General features: G+C 38.8%; 1 protein-coding gene across 6 annotated transcripts in view; it reads left to right on the forward strand.

Annotated features, from left to right (window-relative positions):
• The window catches only part of CDH19 (cadherin 19), a 168,125-nt gene extending 164,385 nt beyond the window's left edge, over window positions 1-3,740 (forward strand). For all 6 annotated transcript variants that reach the window (XM_065585194.1, XM_065585196.1, XM_065585195.1 and 3 more), the window contains one exon: window positions 2,613-3,740. In XM_065585194.1, coding sequence (XP_065441266.1) covers window positions 2,613-3,025 — 413 coding nt within the window. In that variant the 3' untranslated portion in view covers window positions 3,026-3,740. The remainder of the gene's footprint in view (window positions 1-2,612) is intronic.
• Window positions 3,741-21,416: the final 17,676 nt, after the last annotated feature.

Here is a 21,416-nt window from a genome sequence, read left to right on the forward strand (position 1 = left end):
CGAATAGCACTCTGAAAACATCCACTCAATGTGCAGCTGGAGTCAAAAAAGCTACCAGAATGTTGGGAATCATTGTGAAAGGGATAGATAAAACAGAAAATATCATATTGCCTCTATATAAATCCATGGTACATCCACATCTTGAATACTGCGTGCAAATGTGGTCTCCGCATCTCAAAAAAAAAAGATATATTGGAATTGGAAAAGGTTCAGAAAAGAGTAACAAAAATGATTAACGGTATAGAACAGATTCCATATGAGGAGAGATTAATAAGACTGAGACTTTTCAGCTTGGAAAAGAGACAACTAAGGGGGGATATGATAGAGATCTATAAAATCATGACTGGTGTGGAGAAAGTAAATAAGGAAGTGTTATTTACTCCTTCTCATAACACAAGAACTGGGGGTCACCCAATGAAACTAATAGGCAGCAGATTTAAAACAACAAAAGGATGTATTTCATCACACAGCACAGTCAAACTGTGGAACTTTTTGCCAAAGGATGCTGTGAAGACCAAGATTATAAAAGGGTTCAAAAAGAACTAGATAAATCATGAAGGCTAGGTCGGTCAATGGCTACTAGTCAGGATGGGCAGAGATGCAAAACCATGTCCCTATCCTCTGTTTGCCAGAAGCTGGGAATGGGTGACAGGGGATGTATCACTTGATGATTACCTGTTCTATTCATTCCCTCTGTAACACCTGGCATTGGCCACCATTAGAAGACGGGATACTGGGCTGACCCAGTATAGCCATTCTTACGTTCTTATGTATGGTCAAGAATGAATATCCTGCATTCTCAACATGCACCTCAGAACTGGTAGTGCCATTCGCGAGTATTTCTGTGAAGCTGGATTCAGCACGCTTGTGTCCATCAAGTCTCAGTATCGATCTACCATTGATGTCACATCAGAGATGTGTAATTTCTACCTCACCGCCAGACATGAAGAAGCTGTGTCACAATATGCAAGCCCATGCATCACAGAGAGCATTAAATAATGTACTTAATGTGAAAATTCCTTGGATTCCTTGGCTGCTGTGGTGCTTTGTTGCTATCTTGAGTCAAAGGACACAATAAGCCTCAAAATAGGCTCACACAGGCAAATAATTTATGAAACCCTGTGTTAACTACTCAGCCATTGCACCGCCATCTAAATGTAATGCACAGTAATCCCTGCTAGCTCTAGAGTGTTCATTTAGCATTCCCTTAGAGGGATGCATCAACCCCAGTGAGCTTGTTAAAGAGCTTGTTTCTTATGGTAACATTGGCATAGCACACCATATGACATGCTACACTTTCTGATAGCACGACATGGGCAAAACATCATCCATCATCTAAAGATGTGGGTCATCAAAAGCAAGGACAACTTTTTCAATGCCTCCTTATCAGCTGCTATCAGAACTATATAAATTCACCAGCACTAGAGTTATTTCACAGATGGTGTGATTTAAAAGTCATAAGTTAGGCAAACATAATTATTTCACTGGAAGTGAAATTTTAATTAAAAAAATGAGTAGAATCTCAATTTAAAATTGATTCCACCAGTTACAAAGGGCATGATAATGAAGAGGTGTTACCATTCTAAATCATGCAGCCATGGCATGAATTGTACTTGTTCTTCAATCCTTCAGAATTCTTCCTAAGAAAACTATCGCTAAAGATGTAACATCAGAAATGAGAAAAATAATTATAAAAAGTTCCAATGCATTTTTTAAATTAACAACCCAAACCTGTATGGATAAATATTTTCTAATATTTGAATCAAATTTGTCAATCAAATTTGTTTGATTTATTTTTTAAGCTTAAAACTGTTTTCAGTTTCCAGCTATAATTAGTTACAAACTGAAATCATGCATCGTTTTGGATCCCATTGTGTATTTGAAATGGACACTTCGGTTTGGGATGAAGCGAGCCAGGGTTTGGTGTGGGGAGGTGGCAGGGGGGAATGAATGCTTATTAAAAAAAAAAAATAGACATGAAAAATCCTTTCTATCTGAGCCAGTCGTTCTACAATCCAAGCTTTTATGTCAGTTACAAACAAGGTATTCTTACAGATAGAGCTTGTTGGTGCACAGATATGAGGTACAACATCCCCAGAAATTCTCAAATGTGCAAAACCAATTACTAGAAACTATTGGACCAGTTCCTCACTTGCTTAGCTTAGCTTCATTGAAGTCAAAGGAGTTGAACCAATTGACTCCAACTGAGGAGGATCTAACCCAATAACATTCCTTTTTTATTTCCCAGCCCTTCCAGTGGTTTTGATCTGGGAGAGGGAAATGAAAGTATGAACGGAACATTGATATATTATGTAATAAAACAAACTAGTTTCAAACAGCACAAATAACCTGTGATTCCCTCATTGCTCCAAACTCTCATTGGCCAAACAAATTGCTCCATTTCCTTAACCCATTTTATAAGTCCCTTTGTAGCCATTTCCCCACCAAAAATACTACATCTTACAACCATAAATCCACGAAAAAAATCACAGCTCTACAAATCCACCTAGATTGCTTGAGTTTGCACATGCTTCAACATTAGGAAGTTTTACCACCCTTAAGACTTTCCAAACACATAAAAAGTCTCTGGTTCTTTTCTTTTTTCTTGTCAGTGTTTTTTTTGGCAATGCTGGTTTTAAGGCAGAGGAGGAAGCAGTCCTTATTTCCTGACAAGCCTGAAGAGTTCAGAGAGAACATTGTCAGGTATGATGATGAAGGAGGGGGAGAGGAGGACACAGAGGCTTTTGATATTTCAGCACTCAGGACTCGTACTGTCATGAGAGAGCACAAGTCTAGAAGAAACATCACAACAGAAATCCAAAGCCTTTACAGACAATCTCTGCAAGTTGGTCCTGACAGTGCTGTGTTCAGGGAATTCATTTTAGAAAAGCTTAAAGAAGCTAATGCAGATCCTACTGCTCTGCCATACGATTCCCTTCAGACATATGCATTTGAGGGGACTGGCTCATTGGCTGGATCCCTCAGCTCTTTAGGATCAAGCATGTCAGATGTGGATGAGAATTAAGATTGCCTTACTGAGCGGGGGCTGGACTTTAAACAACTAGTATGCATGTATGACCCCAATAAGAGTGCAAGGGATTAGCAGCCACTAGGGGCCACATTTTCAAAAGTACTCAGCAGCCAAAATCAAGTCTGTATTTGAAAATGAGACCAATTTAAGCATCAAAATAAGTGGCCAGGTTTCAAGAAGAGCAGTTCAAAAGGATGGTGGATGCTGAAAACCTTTTGAAAATCTGCCCGTAAGTGTCACTCTGAGAAGTGCTGAATGCTCAGCCCTTTTGAAAGTCAACTCTTATTCTGGTGCTTGAATACAAGCTGCGCTCCTTTGAAAATCTAGTTCCAATGGTGGGTGCTTAAAACAGGTCCCACAAGTACAGGATAAAACAAAACAAAATAACTATGGTTCCTGGAAATATTTGTCCTAGCTTAGGCTTTACAACTATTTCCAAAGTTAAGGCTGACTTGGTTGGGGTTTTTTGTTCATATTAATTAACCAAAGTTAATGCTTGCATATTTGTATTATGTTTCATAATATAAATACTATTGTGTAAAAAATGTAGACACCAGACATATTTTTAAAGGATTGTCAAAAACACTTACAAAGTCTTCTATTTATTTTTTTAGGATAAAACTAAAGCTAATACAGTTTTTAGCCATGTAGAAATAAAGGCCTGTTACAGTCAACATTTATTCACTATTAAATTCGAATTTTTATTAAACTGTTGGGAAGTGTGTTAAATTCCTAATTAATTTCTCAGTTAATGCATTGAAAAATTATAAAGGACAAAAAGTATTAGATTCAAGTTTGAATGAATATTCAACTTAAATACAGTAGTATCAACCATGTTACATTTTACTGTGCACAGCGTCAAATACAGTTCACGTCTGGGCTTTTTCCCTTTTATTAAGAGCTTAAAAGATGACTGATTTCCCAGCACAGATATTTTTTATTATGGAATATAAAATTAGCTGCAGTACTCAATTTTATTGTAACAGTATTAAAGATCTTTAAAATGCTAAGCTGGTGGATATAAAACTTGATGTATAACATTAGATAATAAGATAGTAAAACACTTTAATGTTAATCCAGTTCTTCAGAAAATGATCCCACATCATTCTGAAGGAATCGAGTCAGACTTCAAAATTAATTTCCCACTGTATTTTTTTACACAGTCTGTACTGAGAATAAAATTGTCTCAGAACTATTCCCTTTCACTTATCTGTATGGCGGATCAACAGAAATTAATGTTCTAAAAATCATCAAATATATTCAAATGGCTGGCTAAAAAATGGAAGGGTGTGCCTTATATTTATTCACCATTTTTCCATTAGCTGTTTATTTTACAGTATCTGCAACATGTAATCAATTGAAACATTTCAACAGCTGAAAGCTGGCATCAGGATAAGGAAAACAGAGCAATTAGCTTTTTTATTTAAGCTCTCAGGTAAGCTCCACTGAATTACAGAAGACTAGACAAATCTTATACAAGAAATGAAAATGCATGAAGCCTAGCAAACATCACAGAGCTTGTAAAATTATTTGTTTATTAAAGAAAAACAAGGGATGTTGGCTAAGCAGAAAGATGCCAGCACAGAGACACTGTAAATGCCTGCAAGTTAAAAATAAAGCACACGAGAAAGTAAGGGAATTAGGACACAAAGGGGGGGGTGTCCAGAGAAGAAAAGCTACGGATGCTATTTGTTCTTGAAACAATATTGACAAGCATGTGATTAGCAGCCAATGAACCAACACATGTATAATGTGGAAAAGTTGTTTTTTGGTGACAACAATGCTAAGGTTCCTCGATAGAAGAGTTGCCACAGAGTAACTTTAAAAGATGCATGTCAATGAAGCATTGCAATGATAGATCTAATGCTTGTATTCAATGGCACTCAGACAGATGTGACAAAATGGTTTCTAGTTAGATAATATTGTGCATATCAATCATTAGCTCCATGGAGAAGAATAGGAATGAGACAACAAATGAGCTTGTTTGTTTGTTTTGTGGGATGGGAGTGTGACGGGCTATATACAACTCACACACATGAGGAAAGCACCAGAGTCCCTGTGTGGGGGGCTAGTTCCATCCCTTGGTCCTGTCAACCATGTATTGGAGGGACAAGACCTTTAAAAAGGAAGAAACTGCAGTCAGCTGGGAAGAGAGACCACCCTCAGCAGGAAACTGCTGGAGCAGCTCCACAGGGGGGAATCTCTACTGTTGTCCTATCAAGAGTCCAGCAAACTCTCAGGCCAAGCATGACAGCGTGATCCTGAATCAGGAGCCCAGCCAGAGGGACTCCTTGAAAACCATTGCACAGATGCTGTACTGTTGGACTTTTTCCATTTGAGGGGCCCCAGTAAAAAGTTATTTTGGGGTATGCTGAGGTGTTTAACTTTCCTTATGATCCTCCATTAGAAGGCACTTAAGAAGGCCCACAAAGGGGAGGGTCCCCTTGCAAGAAGTAAGAAACTGGGCCCTGAGCATGAGCCATGTGTAAATAAATGTAAATAACTGGGTGTGGTGAGTGTCTTCCACCATCTGGGGGAAAAACCAAAGGGGGCTCTTTTACAGGGAGTACATATCTACATCCAGATTCTGAAACCGTAAGAGGTACCATACTCCACAATTGGTCCCATTGACTTTAATTAAACCCCCTGTGGAATGGAATAACATTCATTATGAAGAAGGATGTGAGCCATTGTATCTCAACATGGATTGTGAGAAAATGATCACTGTTCAATTGTTCAGACAGAGGAGTAGGATACAATCCATGTTTATGCTGATATTGCCTTTGATTCTGCTTGAGGTTGTGCTCCATATATCATCCAGTTTAACTGTGTCCTATTGGTTCATTGTGTTATATATCTCCTTCTAGTAGCTGCTCCACGTAAAAGGATAAGAGGCTACTACTGTTACCAGATAAAGAAATTACTCCTTTAGTTCAACTGATAGAGGACCATGCTTCTAGTAGTGAGGGTCCTGCAGTTAAATTCCACGGTAAGCAGGGATCATAGTAAGTTGGCACTGCAGTGGATTTCAGCAAGACTTCTGATAATCAGGCCCAATGTCAACCTTGTGGACTCACGTTTATATATGATAAAAAAAAATCAGCAAATCACTGGTCCAATCAAATGTAACAATTCCTGTGTTCCTATATTGACATGATCAAACAGTATATGAGCAAACCAGGTTTAATTTGGCCAAGCAATGACTAAAGGGGATATTGTTAGATGTCTACGAATATAAGAATGTACACACCAAGAAGAGACAGGAATTACTTAAATAGATGAAAGGGATATATAATAAGGGATAATGGGATAAAACTAATAAAAAGAAAGTGTAGGCTGAATACCAGGCAATAATTCCTGATTGTGAGATCTCTTACTCTGTGGAATATTAAATTCACAGCATAAACAAAGAGAAGTTCGATAAAAACATAAATGGATAAAAATATGATGGAAAAGTTGCAACTTAACACTATTTCTTATCATTCAGAACGATAACACATGAAAAAACAAACAGAAAGATCAGGCTTCCGCCTACAGCAGAGATAGACAACTCACCCCACCATTTTCTAGGCTGTCTCTTTGCATAATGAGTTTGATTGCATGCTTTCTTATAGAGCCCCCTATCGTGCAAGCATGAGCAGGAAATCACCCCCATTTTTAAAACGATACCTTGCAATTCCAACTTAGTCATCAAAACACCACATGGAATAGTCCTCCTAAGGAAAACCTCCATTACTTAGGCCACCTAAACTCAGACTGGACAATTCAGTTAAATAGGTGCTATAACAAACAATCCTTCAATGGCAGGGGGTCGTTGGTTCCTAGTCTGGGGTTCATGACCCATGGGAAAATTATAAACATGTGTCAGTGGAATCATGACCACTCTTTCCTTCTTCATGTCTATAAAGGACAAATTATATATATATATATATATATATATATATATATATATTCTTTTGTAACATAGAGTAACAATTTGGAAAAGGTTGAGAACTGCTAAACTAGAGGACCTAATTCACGTGGCGGGATAAATCACATGACTGGAGAACTGTCATGGATGGATATAAACTGTTCAGGAAGGACAGGCAGGGCAGAAAAGGTGGAGGAGTTGCATTGTATGTAAGAGAGAAGTATGACTGCTCAGAGCTCCGGTATGAAACTGCAGAAAAAACCAAGAGTCTCTGGATTATGTTTAGAAGTGTAAGTAACAAGGGTGATGTCGTGGTGGGAGCCTGCTATAGACCACCGGATGAGAGGGATGAGGTGGACGAGGCTTTCTTCCAGCAACTAACAGAAGTTACTAGATCACAGGACCCGGTTCTCACGGGGGACTTCAGTCACCCGATATCTGCTGAGAGATCAATACAGTGGTGCACAGACAATCCAGGAAGTTTTTGGAAAGTGTAGGGGACAATTTCCTGGTGTAAGTGCTGGAGGAACCAACTAGGGGCAGAGCTATTCTTGACCTGCTGCTCACAAACAGAGAAGAATTAGTAGGGGAAACAAAAGTGGATGGGAACCTGGGAGGCAGTGACCATGAGATGCCCAAGTTCAGGATCCTGACACAAGGAAGAAAGGAGAGCAGCAAAATACGGGTCCTGGATTTCAGAAAAGCATACTTTGACTCCCTCAGGGAACTGATGGGTAGGATCCCCTGGGAGAATAACATGAGGGGGAAAAGGAGTCCAGGAGTGCTGGCTGTATTTTAAAGAATACTTATTGAGGTTGCAGGAACAAACCATCCAGATGTGTAGAAAAAATAGTAAATATGGCAGGTGACCAGCTTGGCTTAACAGTGAAATCCTTGCTGATCTTAAACACAAAAAAGAAGCTTACAAGATGTAGAAGATTGGACAAATGACCAGGGAGGAGTATAAAAATATTGCTCAGGCATGCAGGAGTGAAATCAGGAAGGCCAAGTCACACTTGGAGTCACAGCTAGCAGGAGATGTTAAGAGTAGCAAGAAGGGTTTCTTCAGATATGTTAGCAACATGAAGAAGATCAAGGAAAGTGTGGGCCCTTACTGAATGAGGGAGACAACCTAGTGGCAGAGGATGTGGAAAAAGCTAATGTAATCAATGCTTTTTTTGCCTCTGTCTTCATGAACAAGGTCAGCTCCCAGACTATTGCACTGAGCAGCACAGCATGGGGAGGAGGTGACCGGCCCTCTGTGGAGAAAGAAGTGGTTCAGGACTATTTAGAAAAGCTGGATGAGCAAAAGTCCATGTGGCCAGATGCGCTGCATCCGAGGGTGCTAAAGGAGTTAGTGGATGTGATTGCAGAGCCATTGGCCAATATCTTTGAAAACTCATGGCGATACGATGACTGGATAAAGGATAATGTAGTGCCCATCTTTAAAAAAGGGAAGAAGGAGGATCCAGGGAACTACAGGCCAGTCAGCCTCACCTCAGTCCCTGGAAAAAACCATGGAGCAGGTCCTCAAGGAATCAATTCTGATGCACTTAGAGGAGAGGAAAGTGATCATGGTCAGCATGGATTCACCAAGGGCAAGTCATGCCTGACTAACCTAATTGCCTTCTATGATGAGATAACTGGCTCTGTGGATGAGGGGGAAACAGTGGCCTAGTTATTCCTTGACTTTAGCAAAGCTTTTGATATGATCTCCCACAGTATTCTTGCTGGCAAGTTAAAGAAGTATGGGCTGGATGAATGGTCTATAAGGTGGATAGAAAGCTGGCCAGATCATTGGGATCAACGGGTAGTGATCAATGGCTCCATGTCTAGTTAGCAGCCGATATCAAGCGGAGTGCCCCAAGGGTTGGTCCTGGGGCTGGTTTCGTTCAATATCTTCATTAATGATCTGGAGGATGGCGTGGAATGAACCCTCAGCAAGTTTGCAGATGACACTAAGCTGGGAAGAGTGGTAGATATGCTGGAGGGTAGGGATAGGATACAGAGGGACCTAGACAAATTAGAGGATTGGGCCAAAAGAAATCTGATGAAGTTCAACAAGGACAAGTGCAGAATCCTGCACTGAGGATGGAAGAATCCCATGCACTGCTACAGACTAGGGACCGAATGGCTAGGCAGCAATTCTGCAGAAAAGGACTTGGGGGTTACAGTGGACAAGAAGGTGGATATGAGTCAACAGTGTGCCCTTGTTGCCAAGAAAGCTAACGGCATTTTGGGCTGTATAAGCAGGGGGATTGTCAGCAGATCGAGGGACGTGATCATTCCCCTCTCTTCGACATTGGTGAGGCCTCATCCGGATTACTGTGTCCAGTTTTAGGCCCACACTGCATGAGGGATGTGGAAAAATTGGAGAAAGTCCAGCAGAGGGCAACGAGGGTGATTGGGGGGCTGGAGCACATGACTTATGAAGAGAGGCTGGGGGAATTGGGATCGTTTAGTCTGCAGAAGAGAAGAATAAGGGGGGATTTGACAGCTGCTTTCAACTACCTGAAAGGGGGTGTCAAAGAGAACAGATCTAGACTGTTCTCAGTGGTACCAGATGAGAGAACAAGGAGTAATGGTCTCAAGTTGCAGTGGGGGAGGTTTAGGTTGGATATTAGGAAAAACTTTTTCACTAGAAGGGTGGTGAAGCACTGGAATGGGTTACCTAGGCAGGTGGTGGAATCTCCTTCCTTAGAGATCTTTAAGGTCAGGCTTGACAAAGCCCTGGCTGGCATGATTTAATTGGGGATTGGTCCTGCTTTGAGTAGGGGGTTGGACTAGATGACCTCCTGAGGTCCCTTCCAACCCTGATATTCTATGATTCTATGATTCTAATGATAGGTCTTTTCCACTTCTAACTTCTGATATTCTAGTGATTTGACACTTTGGGGTATAAGGAATACTCTTATATTTGGAATATAAGGAAATAAAGACTGTCTGTAAACTTATTATAAATTTGATATAACAAAGCAAAAGTTATGTGTTACATATTGTGACTTATGAGTCATTGTTATGATTCTAGTGGGGGAAGTCTTGCTCACTCACTTCCCAGTAAAATATTTGATTTGCCTTCATTTGCATTTCAAATTGTAGTTTTATGATCAGAACACTGAAAAACTATCTCTTGGTTGCTGCTAAAAATAATCATAAGAACATTATTCTGGGTCAGACCAATGGTCCATTTAGACCAATATCCTGTCTTCTGACAGTAGCTGATGTCATGTGCTTCAGAGGGAATGTATAGAACCGGGCAAGTGATTCCTCCCCTATTGTCCAGTCCCAGCTTTTGGCAGTCAGAGTTTTAGGAACACCCAGAGCATGAGGTTGCATCCCTGACATTCTTGGCTAATAGTTATTGATGTACCTATTCTCCATGAACTTCTCTAATTCTTTTTTGAACCAAGTTATAGTTTTTGGCCTTCACAACATCCGCTCACAATGAGTTCCACAGGCTAACTACATTGTGTGAAAAAGTATTTCCTTATATTTGTGTTCAGCCTGCTGCCTATTAATTCCATTGGGTGACCCCTAATTCTTGTGTATATGAAGGGATAAATAATACTTCCCTATTCACTTTCTCCATGCCACTCATGATTTTATAAACTGTTATCATATTCCCCTAAATTGTCTCTTTTTTGAAGATGAACAGTCCCAGTCTTCTTAATCTCTCCTCATATGGAAGCTGTTCCATACTCCTAATCATTTTTGTTGCCCTTTTCTATATTTTTTTTCCAATTCAAATACATCTTTTTTTTGAGATGGAGCAACCAGAACTGCAAGCAGTATTCAAGATGAGGGCATACTCGGGATTTATATACTGTCATTATGATGTTTTCTGTCTTTTTATCTCTCTCTTTCTTAATAGTTCCTAATATTCTCTTAGCTTTTATGACTGCCATTGTACAGTGAGCAGATGACTTTAGGTAACTATCCACAATGATTTCAGGATATAATTCTTGAGTGCTAACAGCTAATGTAGACCCGCATCATTTTGTGTGTATAGTTGAAATTATATTTTCCAACATTTTAGAGATAATCTTAAATTCACATAATGTATCCACATCTCCTGCCATAAATACTGTCATTCTTATACTAGGTTTGCTTGCTAAATTTGCATTGGAAATACAGTTGTTTTAGCATGCATACTTAATCATACAGGGTAACCATGTCAAATAAGAGGAAGATATGACTCAACAGACAGCATACATTATTATGCCTTAAAGTGGTTTTAATGCACACTTTTTCTCTGAAAGTTCCACTCTAGAAGTGGGAGTTAAGAGAGTTATATGATATTACATACTGGCAAAGAATGTGTTTTACCCTTGGTTCACAAATTATGAGAATAGAACACAGAATTGTTTGACATGCCACTAAAAGCATGTATACATAAAAATATGATCTGGTATTATTTATGTAAGGTTAGACTCCTTTTCACAGCAGTAATTTACATCTTATATTCACATATCACAAAAAGATTAATCCTTCACAAAGAGGTCTACATTCTCCTCTCAGTTCCTACACATAGGGTGCAAGAGGGCAGCGGAAATTAAATGGTGCACTGGTTGTGTGCTGGCCCTTGGCACGGGGTGAATTCTAGCCATAAAGACGTAAGGGAATATAACAATGATCAAGACCATGTATGAGGTTCAAGCGCAAATTTACAAGCATTGGCAGTAGTGAAAAACACCTGCAAAAAATGGGAAGTATTAATAGTGAGAGGACATTGTACTTTAGAGAATGTTAACAGCCATCAACAGCGATCTACTATAACAGAGGCCATGATAGAATAATTTGTGCTAACTGAATGTTGAAACTTTTTCATTGTGTTTCAAAACTGTATTGTTTTCTTTAGTAATATAGAGGTCAATATACAGGTCAATACAGGCCAATAAATAAAGTAATGTTGTTTGCTCCTATGTGAGTTCTAATGAAATTGGTATGTGAAGAAATATGGAATAATTTAGATATGCCTGATTGCATAGTACAGTTTTTTAGGAGTAAATTCACCCCATCCCTACACAAAGCACAAACAGACACATTTTGCAAAGCGAATTTTGGCCCTCAGCAACAATTGTTCTAACCTAACATCTGTTACAGCCCCTCTGCATTCATAAACAAAGGTTCCAGGTAACTGGATAGTATTTAACTACACAAATCCACCAGCTATTCCCCACTCTCTTCAGAAGGGGACATGTGACAATGGTATAGTTCCATTGACATTTCATGGGCTGAAAAGGAAGATTTTTTCTTCCCTAGAACCACTCGTGCAGAGTCCATATCTTCAAACTCTGAGCATAAAAGGAGGATTTTGTCTTCATTTAACAAGGTTTAATAATTCTTATTAGAGAGGAACAAACCAAGCATGCTTTTATTTTTACATTTGAGGCCTATTTCGAGGGCTAGTTTTCAAATATTATTTTTGGAGAAAAACCAGAAAAATTACAACAAACACAAATTCTATGTCTATTTTAGCAATTAAAATCCATTTCATAAACATCTCTCTTTACCGTGCTTATCTGACGATCTTGATCTGATGATTGTTTTGTTGTATTACTGTTGTATTGTTGCATTTAGAAACCCCACATCAGTTGTCCATTGTGCAATGCACTGTGAAAACATATCGTATGGGGGCAGTCCCCGTCCTGAAGGCTGTACAATCCAAATCCACTAGATGGACAAAGGATGGGAGGGGAAGCATTCATAAAGAGGTGAAATGACTTGCTCAAAGTCATACAGCAGGTCAGCAGCTGAGCTGGAAATACAACTCAAGTCTCCTGATTACTAGTCCAGTGCCTTTCTCACTAAAATACATATTTTGGTTTTGATTCATTATTGGAACATTTCAGTTAATTTTTGTAGCTCTAGGCATAACTCCCCCAGTGCCTCAGGGGAATACAGCCATTAAACTAAATATGCTGGGTTCATCTGAGCTGACTGGGTCTCCTCTCTATTTCTGTAGGTCACACTGAACATTTTTTCTCATGTGATCACTGTGAAGTCAGGTCAAAGTAATGCAACTGCTTGTTTTTGTTTATGATGATTTTTCCCCACAGGAACTAGATCATAAGGGCATATGAATGGCTTTTTGGAATACAAACAAGTGCAAGTTAAGGGCAGGGCACAGTATAGGAGCAAGGCTGTATGTTAGAAAAAAAGAGCACCACAAACATTTTAGAGGATGCTCTTTTTATTCTCCATTAACTGTATATACCTTTTCTTACAGCTTTTGGGGTTCCCTGTTGCAGAAGGGATCAAAGCAGAAAGTCCACTCAAATGTGGATTAAGTCTCAAAGTAGGTATGGTGATAAATTCTAATCATCCATGAAACTCCTCCATGTGGTTGGGGTTCAACAGTTTGTGGGGGAGAGGTCTGATGAAATGCGATAAGAGGAAGAGAGCCCCCCTCCCCCTTCATGGCATTCTCTCTCAGTGACTAGGAAAAAGTCCAAGAGGCAATTCAGATGGGAATTAATGGTGTTCCACTCCACTTTAACTCCCTTCTGCAGCTTCCACTACACCTTAGTGAATGGTCACTTGCAAATGAAGAAGTAGGAGGCAGCATGACTCCTGTATGGTCTGTGTCAGCATGGGGAAGGGGGTCCCACTAAACAACACAGAGAGATTAGCCCTCCCTACAGATGTCCCAGGATCCAAAGGAGTTAGGCCCTCAGTTCTCCCTGGAGCCAGACAACATGCAGGCTTTCAAGGTTAAATCGCTTGAGCGCTCACTAAAACTTTCGTTTGAAACCCCTCTCACCCCGAGTTAAATATTCTCCAATTGCAAATATCTGCTATTTGTAAGTATCCACAGGTCACATGAATAATTTTCCGACTACTGATTTTTCACAAACTGTTGACTTCAACTGTTTGTTTTTCAATATTTGAATAGCTACTCCTCGATCAGAGGACAAACTTTATCAGGAGAATGACAAAACTTTCAGGGTATGCAAATATGTTCAGGGACACAAGTCACTATCTAAGAATTCACAAATAAGTTAGACAATGAACTCATAAATATAGAGATGAATTTGGAGCTTTTTTGTAGTGTTTTTTTGTTATTCATAAAAAGAACATCAGAATGTAAGTCACTGCTGAGACAGTATATAGACTGCAGTGTAACAGCTAATGCAAAATGAGAACAATCTGGTGTCATATTCCATCTCTTGTAGGTTAAATGGGTCCATTCAAACACTATTGAAATAATGTATTAGGTCGGGCACAAGAAGTAATCCAAATAAAAAGGAATAATATTTCTTGATACTGATTAGCCCACTCAGCTCATGCCAGCTCTCTGATTTTCTTTTGCAGTGCGGAGGGCATGAATCTACTACTCCTGAGATTCACTCATTAATATTAAAATTTTTTGGCTTTCTCTCCAGAGACTATCCAAACAGTTTCAGCTTTTCAAGTTATATCTACTTATTGATCTACTGTCCTGAACAATTTTACCAGGTATGGTCAGAGCATTTCCACTGATGAGCCCCTCATGCTGTTCAGGAAGAAAATCATTTTTTTCAAACAGTAAATTCCCACGAAGCATGACCAGTAAGAAAATAAACTCAACAAGCTATGTGAAACTTCGGGTAGGTCTATATACCATTGCAGCACACACTGTCAAACACACTCAGAGCTGGATCTGCCTGGCTGCTCAACTGCTTAAAGTCTGATGAATAAATAACATGGAACTTCATTTTCCCTTTGCAAAGCACAAGATGCCATTCATATCTATATTGACAAATATAAGAAGAGCTATTGTTTTAAATGCAGGACTCAATATAATTCTGACAGTAACATCAGATTCTTGAAAAACTATTAGGAAAGGCTATTGGTTAAATAAGAAAAGCAAAAGTCTAATGACAGAGTTCACCATGTTAAAAAAAAAACTACTGACATTAAATAATAAACAAGTAAAAAGCATCTACCCATCCTATGCAATTAAAGTGCAACTACATTTCCCATCAAAAGAAGGCTATTTGCGACTATAAGATGATCAGGTACTGTGGTGGTGAGGGACATATAAGTAGTTACATATAAACCTACAAGGTCAGTAGACTATTAAGGAATATATGGAGGGAGAACGTTAGACAAGGCAAATAGCGGAGTCCCTAGATACAACATGGAAAAGCTTTGACCTGGTGCAAAAAACACAAAGAGCATATTGTATGGTGCACTTAGTAAACACCTTTGTCATTCACTGAACCCCCATTTTTTTCTCAGAGCAACTTCACTAAAAACACAGGTTCATTCTATTTGGAGATGCAGTTTTCACTTTTGCAATGCACTGAAAGAATTAGGAGCTGTCACTCTACTTGAGTATCCACAGATTTTGCTATAATCGAGTTCACTTTGAATTCTCTTCTTAATCCAAACCCATTGAGTGAAAATGTGTTATCAACACCAGACTTCTAGCTGTGTGCAATTTACTGCCTTGTATTTGTAAGTGTGGACTAGTACTGAAGTTGAGATGTGGACAATTGGTACTCTAGTCCAATGAATGAAATTTCACCTATTCCTCAACTCAAAGTCTCACTCTCCATCCTTTAAAAAGAATAGCAGCTGTATGAGATAATGCTTAGCCCTTACTGTAAATAGCATTTTAAAAGTTCTGTAAACTTTAATTAATTAGTGTTTACCACCATACTCTTAAAAGTAGGTATTAGAATTCTACAGAGGTGGAAATTAAAGGATAGAGATCAAATGACTTGACTTTGGCAACTAAGCTAATCAGGACTAGAACTCAAGAGCACCCAGTAGCCTTGCCTGTTGTTTAACCATGCCCTTCTCTACAGGCAAAGATAGGAATGCCATACAGAACCAGAAAAAGAGCCTCTAGATCAACATTATTCCATTACATGCAGGCGATCAGACAAGAGGATCATAACGGTTCCTTCTGGCTGTAAAAATCTATTAATACTGGAAGGAATTATATGGGAGAAAAAAACAGAAGAGAGCAGATATTACTACCTGAGTTAAAGGAATTGCAGCAATGCAACAGCAAGTAAAGTTTGACCCATTATGTATGGTATTTGTGTGTCAAAGCTCCTCAAACAGGAAAGCTGTTTTGGTAACTTAATGAGCAATAATTTTTTTAAGGGCTGAAACTGAGTGATCTTATATATTAATTATATCTAAAATGATTCTAGCTAAGGGGAAATAAATGCTCATGCTATTAACTAGCAGAAGCCATCTGGCTACCTTCAAGGCTGCTGGTAGAATTTGAGCCCAAGGCAAAGGATATTTTTTTAGCCAGATTTGTGGGACAGGCAATTAAGTTTGCTTCTTGCATTGTAGTTGATATATTCAGACAGAGAGAGCATATAAACCCTGAGTTCTTAACTGCCTACTATTTCTAGAATATCCAACAATTCTTTGCTATGCAAAAATGATAACAGTTAGATCAAGACTTGAAACCATCCAAAATTTACCTGAATTCATGAATTATTAGAAATTTAACACTTAGAGCAGGCTCATCAAAAGTTCACAAACATGGCCAAATTTTAGAGTGAAGCTGAGCAAATTTTGCATGGTTTTACTGTGAAACCATTCATTTGCAATCCACTGAAAAGCCTAGTGAAAGTGCATAGTTTGACTGAGTTTTGAGTTCATTTCAAGTTGAAATTCAAAGGGAGGAATGGAAATAGGAAGGAGACAGAAGGTGTGGGTCTATCTGGTTCAAAACCAAAGGAAAAATATTTTTGCAACGCCCCGAGAAACAAATCCATTGGCCTTTTCATAGCTCTGCTAATAATTTAAAGGTAGGCATACTAGAAAAATGTTCATACATCCCCTTCTGAGAGATGGCTACAATGCACAAATGCCCTATTTCTCTCCTCTCTGAGTACCTTGAAGTAGTAGCCAGTGCCCTTCACTCACCTTCTACACTCTCAAAAATGTATTTATTTTTTAATACCAGGTTTTGGTTGCCCTATCTAGAAATGATTTTGCAATCTCCCCTTCCCCCCTTTTAGTTCATAAACTAATCATTGAGCAGGGACACATTCCAGGCAACAGTCCAGCACCAATTGACATTACAGCTTTCAGAAACTTCCTCTTTGGGCTCCCAGATGCCTCCTTTTTATCCTCCATGCTTCCTCATCAAAAAAGCTAATTATCCAATTTACAACACATATTCTAAACCCCTAATACCTAAACCTGGTACACCAAATCCCCAGTGCACACTTAACCGCATCATTTACAAAATAAGAGCTATGAAAAAAAAACAAAAACCTATCCTTTAAACTCTATTTTCAGATCCCTAAATTGCTACATGACATAGCCTGCAAAACTGATACTAGAGAAAGATGAGATTTTTCAATCTGCTGTAGTTTCTACAGCTTGTGAGCAGACAAGTGCCCAGCAAAGCTCAAGAGAAAAAAAAAAGTATTCCTAGAAAATCATTGCAGTGAAGCATCAATGACCAATACTGAATAACCACACAAAAGATCAGGAAAAAATAAAACATATATATTAGAATTGATGTTAAAAATCAAATAAAGTCATATTGGAGATATTTTAAAATTCTGGGATATTTTAAAGAGGTTGCTTTGGCCATGAGGTTACTTATTGCTAGTGCAGGCTTGCTAAGCCTATTATTGACCAAGAAAGAAACACAAAGCAATAACATAACTGCAGCGTAGAAGACTATGAGTTCCTTGACCAGCAAATAGGCCCATTAAATTGATTTTAATTTGTTCACCTTCTGCATTTGTATGGGTATATTATTCTGAAGTTATCATAAAATCCCTGATCAAAGCAGAACCAATCTGCAGACAGATTTTTGCCCCAGAACCCTAAATGAGCCCCTCAAGAATCAAACTCATACTCCTGGGTTTAGCAGGCCAATGCTCAAACCACTGAGCTATCCCTCCCCACAATATGCCACAGAAAGACTACTGAAAATATTGGTCCCACTCCTGTGTTATGCTGTGGCTTCTTTGCATGGTGAGAGCATCCCCGGATCACCCTGGAGTGGAGAGAAGATGGACCATAGAGTTTTTGAATTTTAATGCAGTATGTTTATAAGGGAGATAAGGGATTGGAATCTCTATAGTAGAACAAGTGTTCAGAAAGAATCTGCATCATTTTAATGTGCCTATGAAAAGCACAGATTTTTTTTATCTGCAGGGTTTTTTTTGCAAAATTATGAACATTAATATTTCTAGCTATGTTTGCAACTTTTTATTTGCTGACAATGGGAAATAGTTTTGTCATCTATTTAAGTAGTGAATGTTCATGGCTTTATGAGAGAACTCTAGAGCCAGTGCTTACTGAGAATTACTTTACAAGCAGCTTCCACTAAGTAGGTGATTATATAGATCCTTTCATGCTCCTGTGTTAGGTTAAATGCTGATTATTGTGTTTCTTTTCTTTTCTTTCTTTCTTGCTTTTTTTTTTTAACTTAAGGTGATTTATATGGGTTCAAGTCTGAGCACGTAAAGCATAGATGTGCTACAGTAGGGTCTATATTTTATAGCATAGAGCTTATTGGTGGGAAAATCCTGATATCCCAGGATTAGCTTCACATTGTGATTAACTTTTCAGTTGCAGCTAGATGGGATACTTAATTCCGGGGCTTAATAAATTTATGTCTGTTATCAGCAGAACACTTCAGTTGGAAATATACTACTTTAACATAAACCATCTCTTTAGTCTGTATTCTCTTCTTTATTCTTTCTTTTCTTTTCTTTTGGTTTCCTACTACACATTTCTGCAAATAATACTTAAACATTGACTTGCAAAATAGACATAGGCAAAGCTTGCAAAATTGAAGATTTCATGAGTATCTTCAAATAGATTTTTATGGTTTCAAAGCTAGTAAAAGTTTGCAACATTTTCTTCCCTCTAATTTAAACTTTTGTTATTCAACTATGATTCCCCCCCCACCCCCCCTTGGCAGCAGAATCATTTCTGGGGCAGAAGCACAAACATGAGATCTTTTGTGTGTTAGTCTTGACTTCTGTTCCAGATGTGGAGTTTGAGAAACTTCACTTCATCACTCACAAAGTAGACAATTCTCTCTCTTGCTTAATAAAATCTAGCGGCCAGAATCTCCTCTCACTTATATTGGTTTTACAATAAACTTTCATGGAGTTACTCTCAATATTCACTGGTGTAATGAACAATTCCATCTGATAGAGTCCAGGATCAGTGGAGACCATCAACACCTCTCTCAGAGAGCCTAGGGTGCAAATGCTAGAAATTTGCTCAGGAATATCAATAATACCATTCGAGATTATTCCAGTGGTCCTTTTAAACCAGTGCCTTCCTCTGATGGTGGTTAGACATAGATGGCTCACCAGAAGCTGTAAGAAACCTGGCACTCACCTATTGTGGAGTGACACACTCAACAGAGGAAAGATTTCTTGAAGCCCAGTTCATTTGGAGGTTGGTCGCATCTACAATTTGATTTTTATAATCCTATCTAATGAAACTAAAGTTCTCCTTATCTATCTACATGTTTAATCCTATTTTGAATCCTGGCATTTAGGTCATGCAAACACTCACTATCATGAGAGCTGTTTACCCTCGTGAGTAGGCCCATTTTCTTCAGTGAAAGGTGAAGTTGATCAGCATCTTTGAAAATCGGACTACAAATTTAGGTATTGAAATATATATATAGAGAGAGGCCTGATTTTAGGCATCCAAATGTGAAAATATTAGCTTTATCTCTCTGTGTCTCCATTTTCCCATCTTTAAAGTGGTAACAATGAGGTTTTTCTACCTTTTCAAAGTGCTTTGGGATTTATGGCTGAAAAAGTCTTATGTCTTATATCAGCCAATGATGTGGACTTTGGATCTGCTGTCCCAGTCCTCTTGCACTAGCTGCGGATCTAACCCATAATTTCCAAATGTTTATTAAAAGGTAGATTAAATTTAAATTCAATTGGGATTTTGAGATAGGAAATCCATGAATTATCAAATGTATGGCTTTGACTGGACGTACAGAGCAGGAAGCCTCAGATATTTGGCTTAATAATATTGTGATCAAATTTGCTCCAACGTTTAACTGTGCAGCATTTCATGAAATCATTTAGAGGATAAAGTGAAATATCTTGATTTCTATGAGATTATGTGTAGTATAAAAATGAATGAAATGTATTTCATGAAGTAACACTTAGGGCCATAGGATGTCCACTGTGAATGCTATTCAAGGGAAGAATTTAACCTTTATTGTATCACAGCATATGGTGAATTTACAGCTAGTTTGGAATGGATAGCTATGCTCCCATAACATTTCATGAGTTAATCTTCCAAGTTGCAATAACCTTTATATGACTGATTTAATTATAAAACAGAGCACTGTATGTGACAGCAAGTGATTTACAATGGAAGATCCACTTTTGTCATCTGTAATGTTGTCTAAATGCTTTTAGAATGTTTGGGCCATAAAATTCTATTGTTTGTCCCTTTGGGAAATTGCTTTGTTTACTGCAGTAGGTCTGGTGGGCTTGGATGTGTGTTATTATTAAGTATTATTGTTATTAATTATAATAATAATTAATAATGAATAATAATAGTATTTTTTCAAATCATTCTTAGAATAAAATAAATAAAAAGAATGATGCATAAGGAGTTCTGACTCAGTGGAAAATATTATTGCCGTAAATGCATAGTAATACTTACTGCATGCCTTGAGAAATCATGCAAAGGGAAATACAGGGAAAGGGAGGATGGATCACGGACTTGGTCTTCTTTTTTCCAGCCTCTCTTCCTCCCACATAGGAGCTACTGGTATTCTGGAGCCCAGGGCACTGTGAGAGAACTGTGAATAAAGCAACCAGTTCACCCACATTGATGATGGATCTTGGAGGGTGGTTACTGTATCATGATCAGTGGAACTGCAGTCAGAGGGCCCATGTTTCCTAGAGGGACTGTTCTTGATGGGACACCAGTGGAACAGGGAGTGGGGGAAGTTAGTCTGGAAGCAACTCTGCTTTATTCACTTATTCAGCTTAAGCTGTATTCATCTTCACTCTTTGTGAATGAAACAGATATGAGTGCCTTTCTCATCCCTCCCTCCCCATATCTTGCATTTTGCATACAGTCAGAACTTACCCACACTTTCTTGCCCTCATCAGTGCTATCAGCCATTCCCTTTAGTGAGCAACAATTTCACCTGGAAGCTTAGAAACAGACTTAGGCGCTGACTCGGTGGGTGCTCCAGGGCTCAAGCACCCAGCAAAAAAAATAGGGTATGCTCAGCACCCATCGGGCCAGATTAATCTTTTGTGGGCCCTGGCTCCCATGGCCCCACCCCCTACTCCACCTGTGCTCCATCCTGAGGCCCCACCCCCACTCAGCCACTTGTCCCCATCTGCCATTCACATTAATTAAGGGGAAATTGTGCAATAGTAGAAAAACTTCATTCCCTAACTCATGAGAATCACAGCACCTAACTTCTACGTGCCTAGAAAATCACTGGGATTCCCCAAGCCTGAGTTAGGGTGCAAGATCCCTATACAATGAATA

This window comes from Chrysemys picta, chromosome 2 (genome assembly GCF_011386835.1).
Source record: "Chrysemys picta bellii isolate R12L10 chromosome 2, ASM1138683v2, whole genome shotgun sequence".
Classification (NCBI taxonomy): Eukaryota; Metazoa; Chordata; order Testudines; family Emydidae; genus Chrysemys; species Chrysemys picta.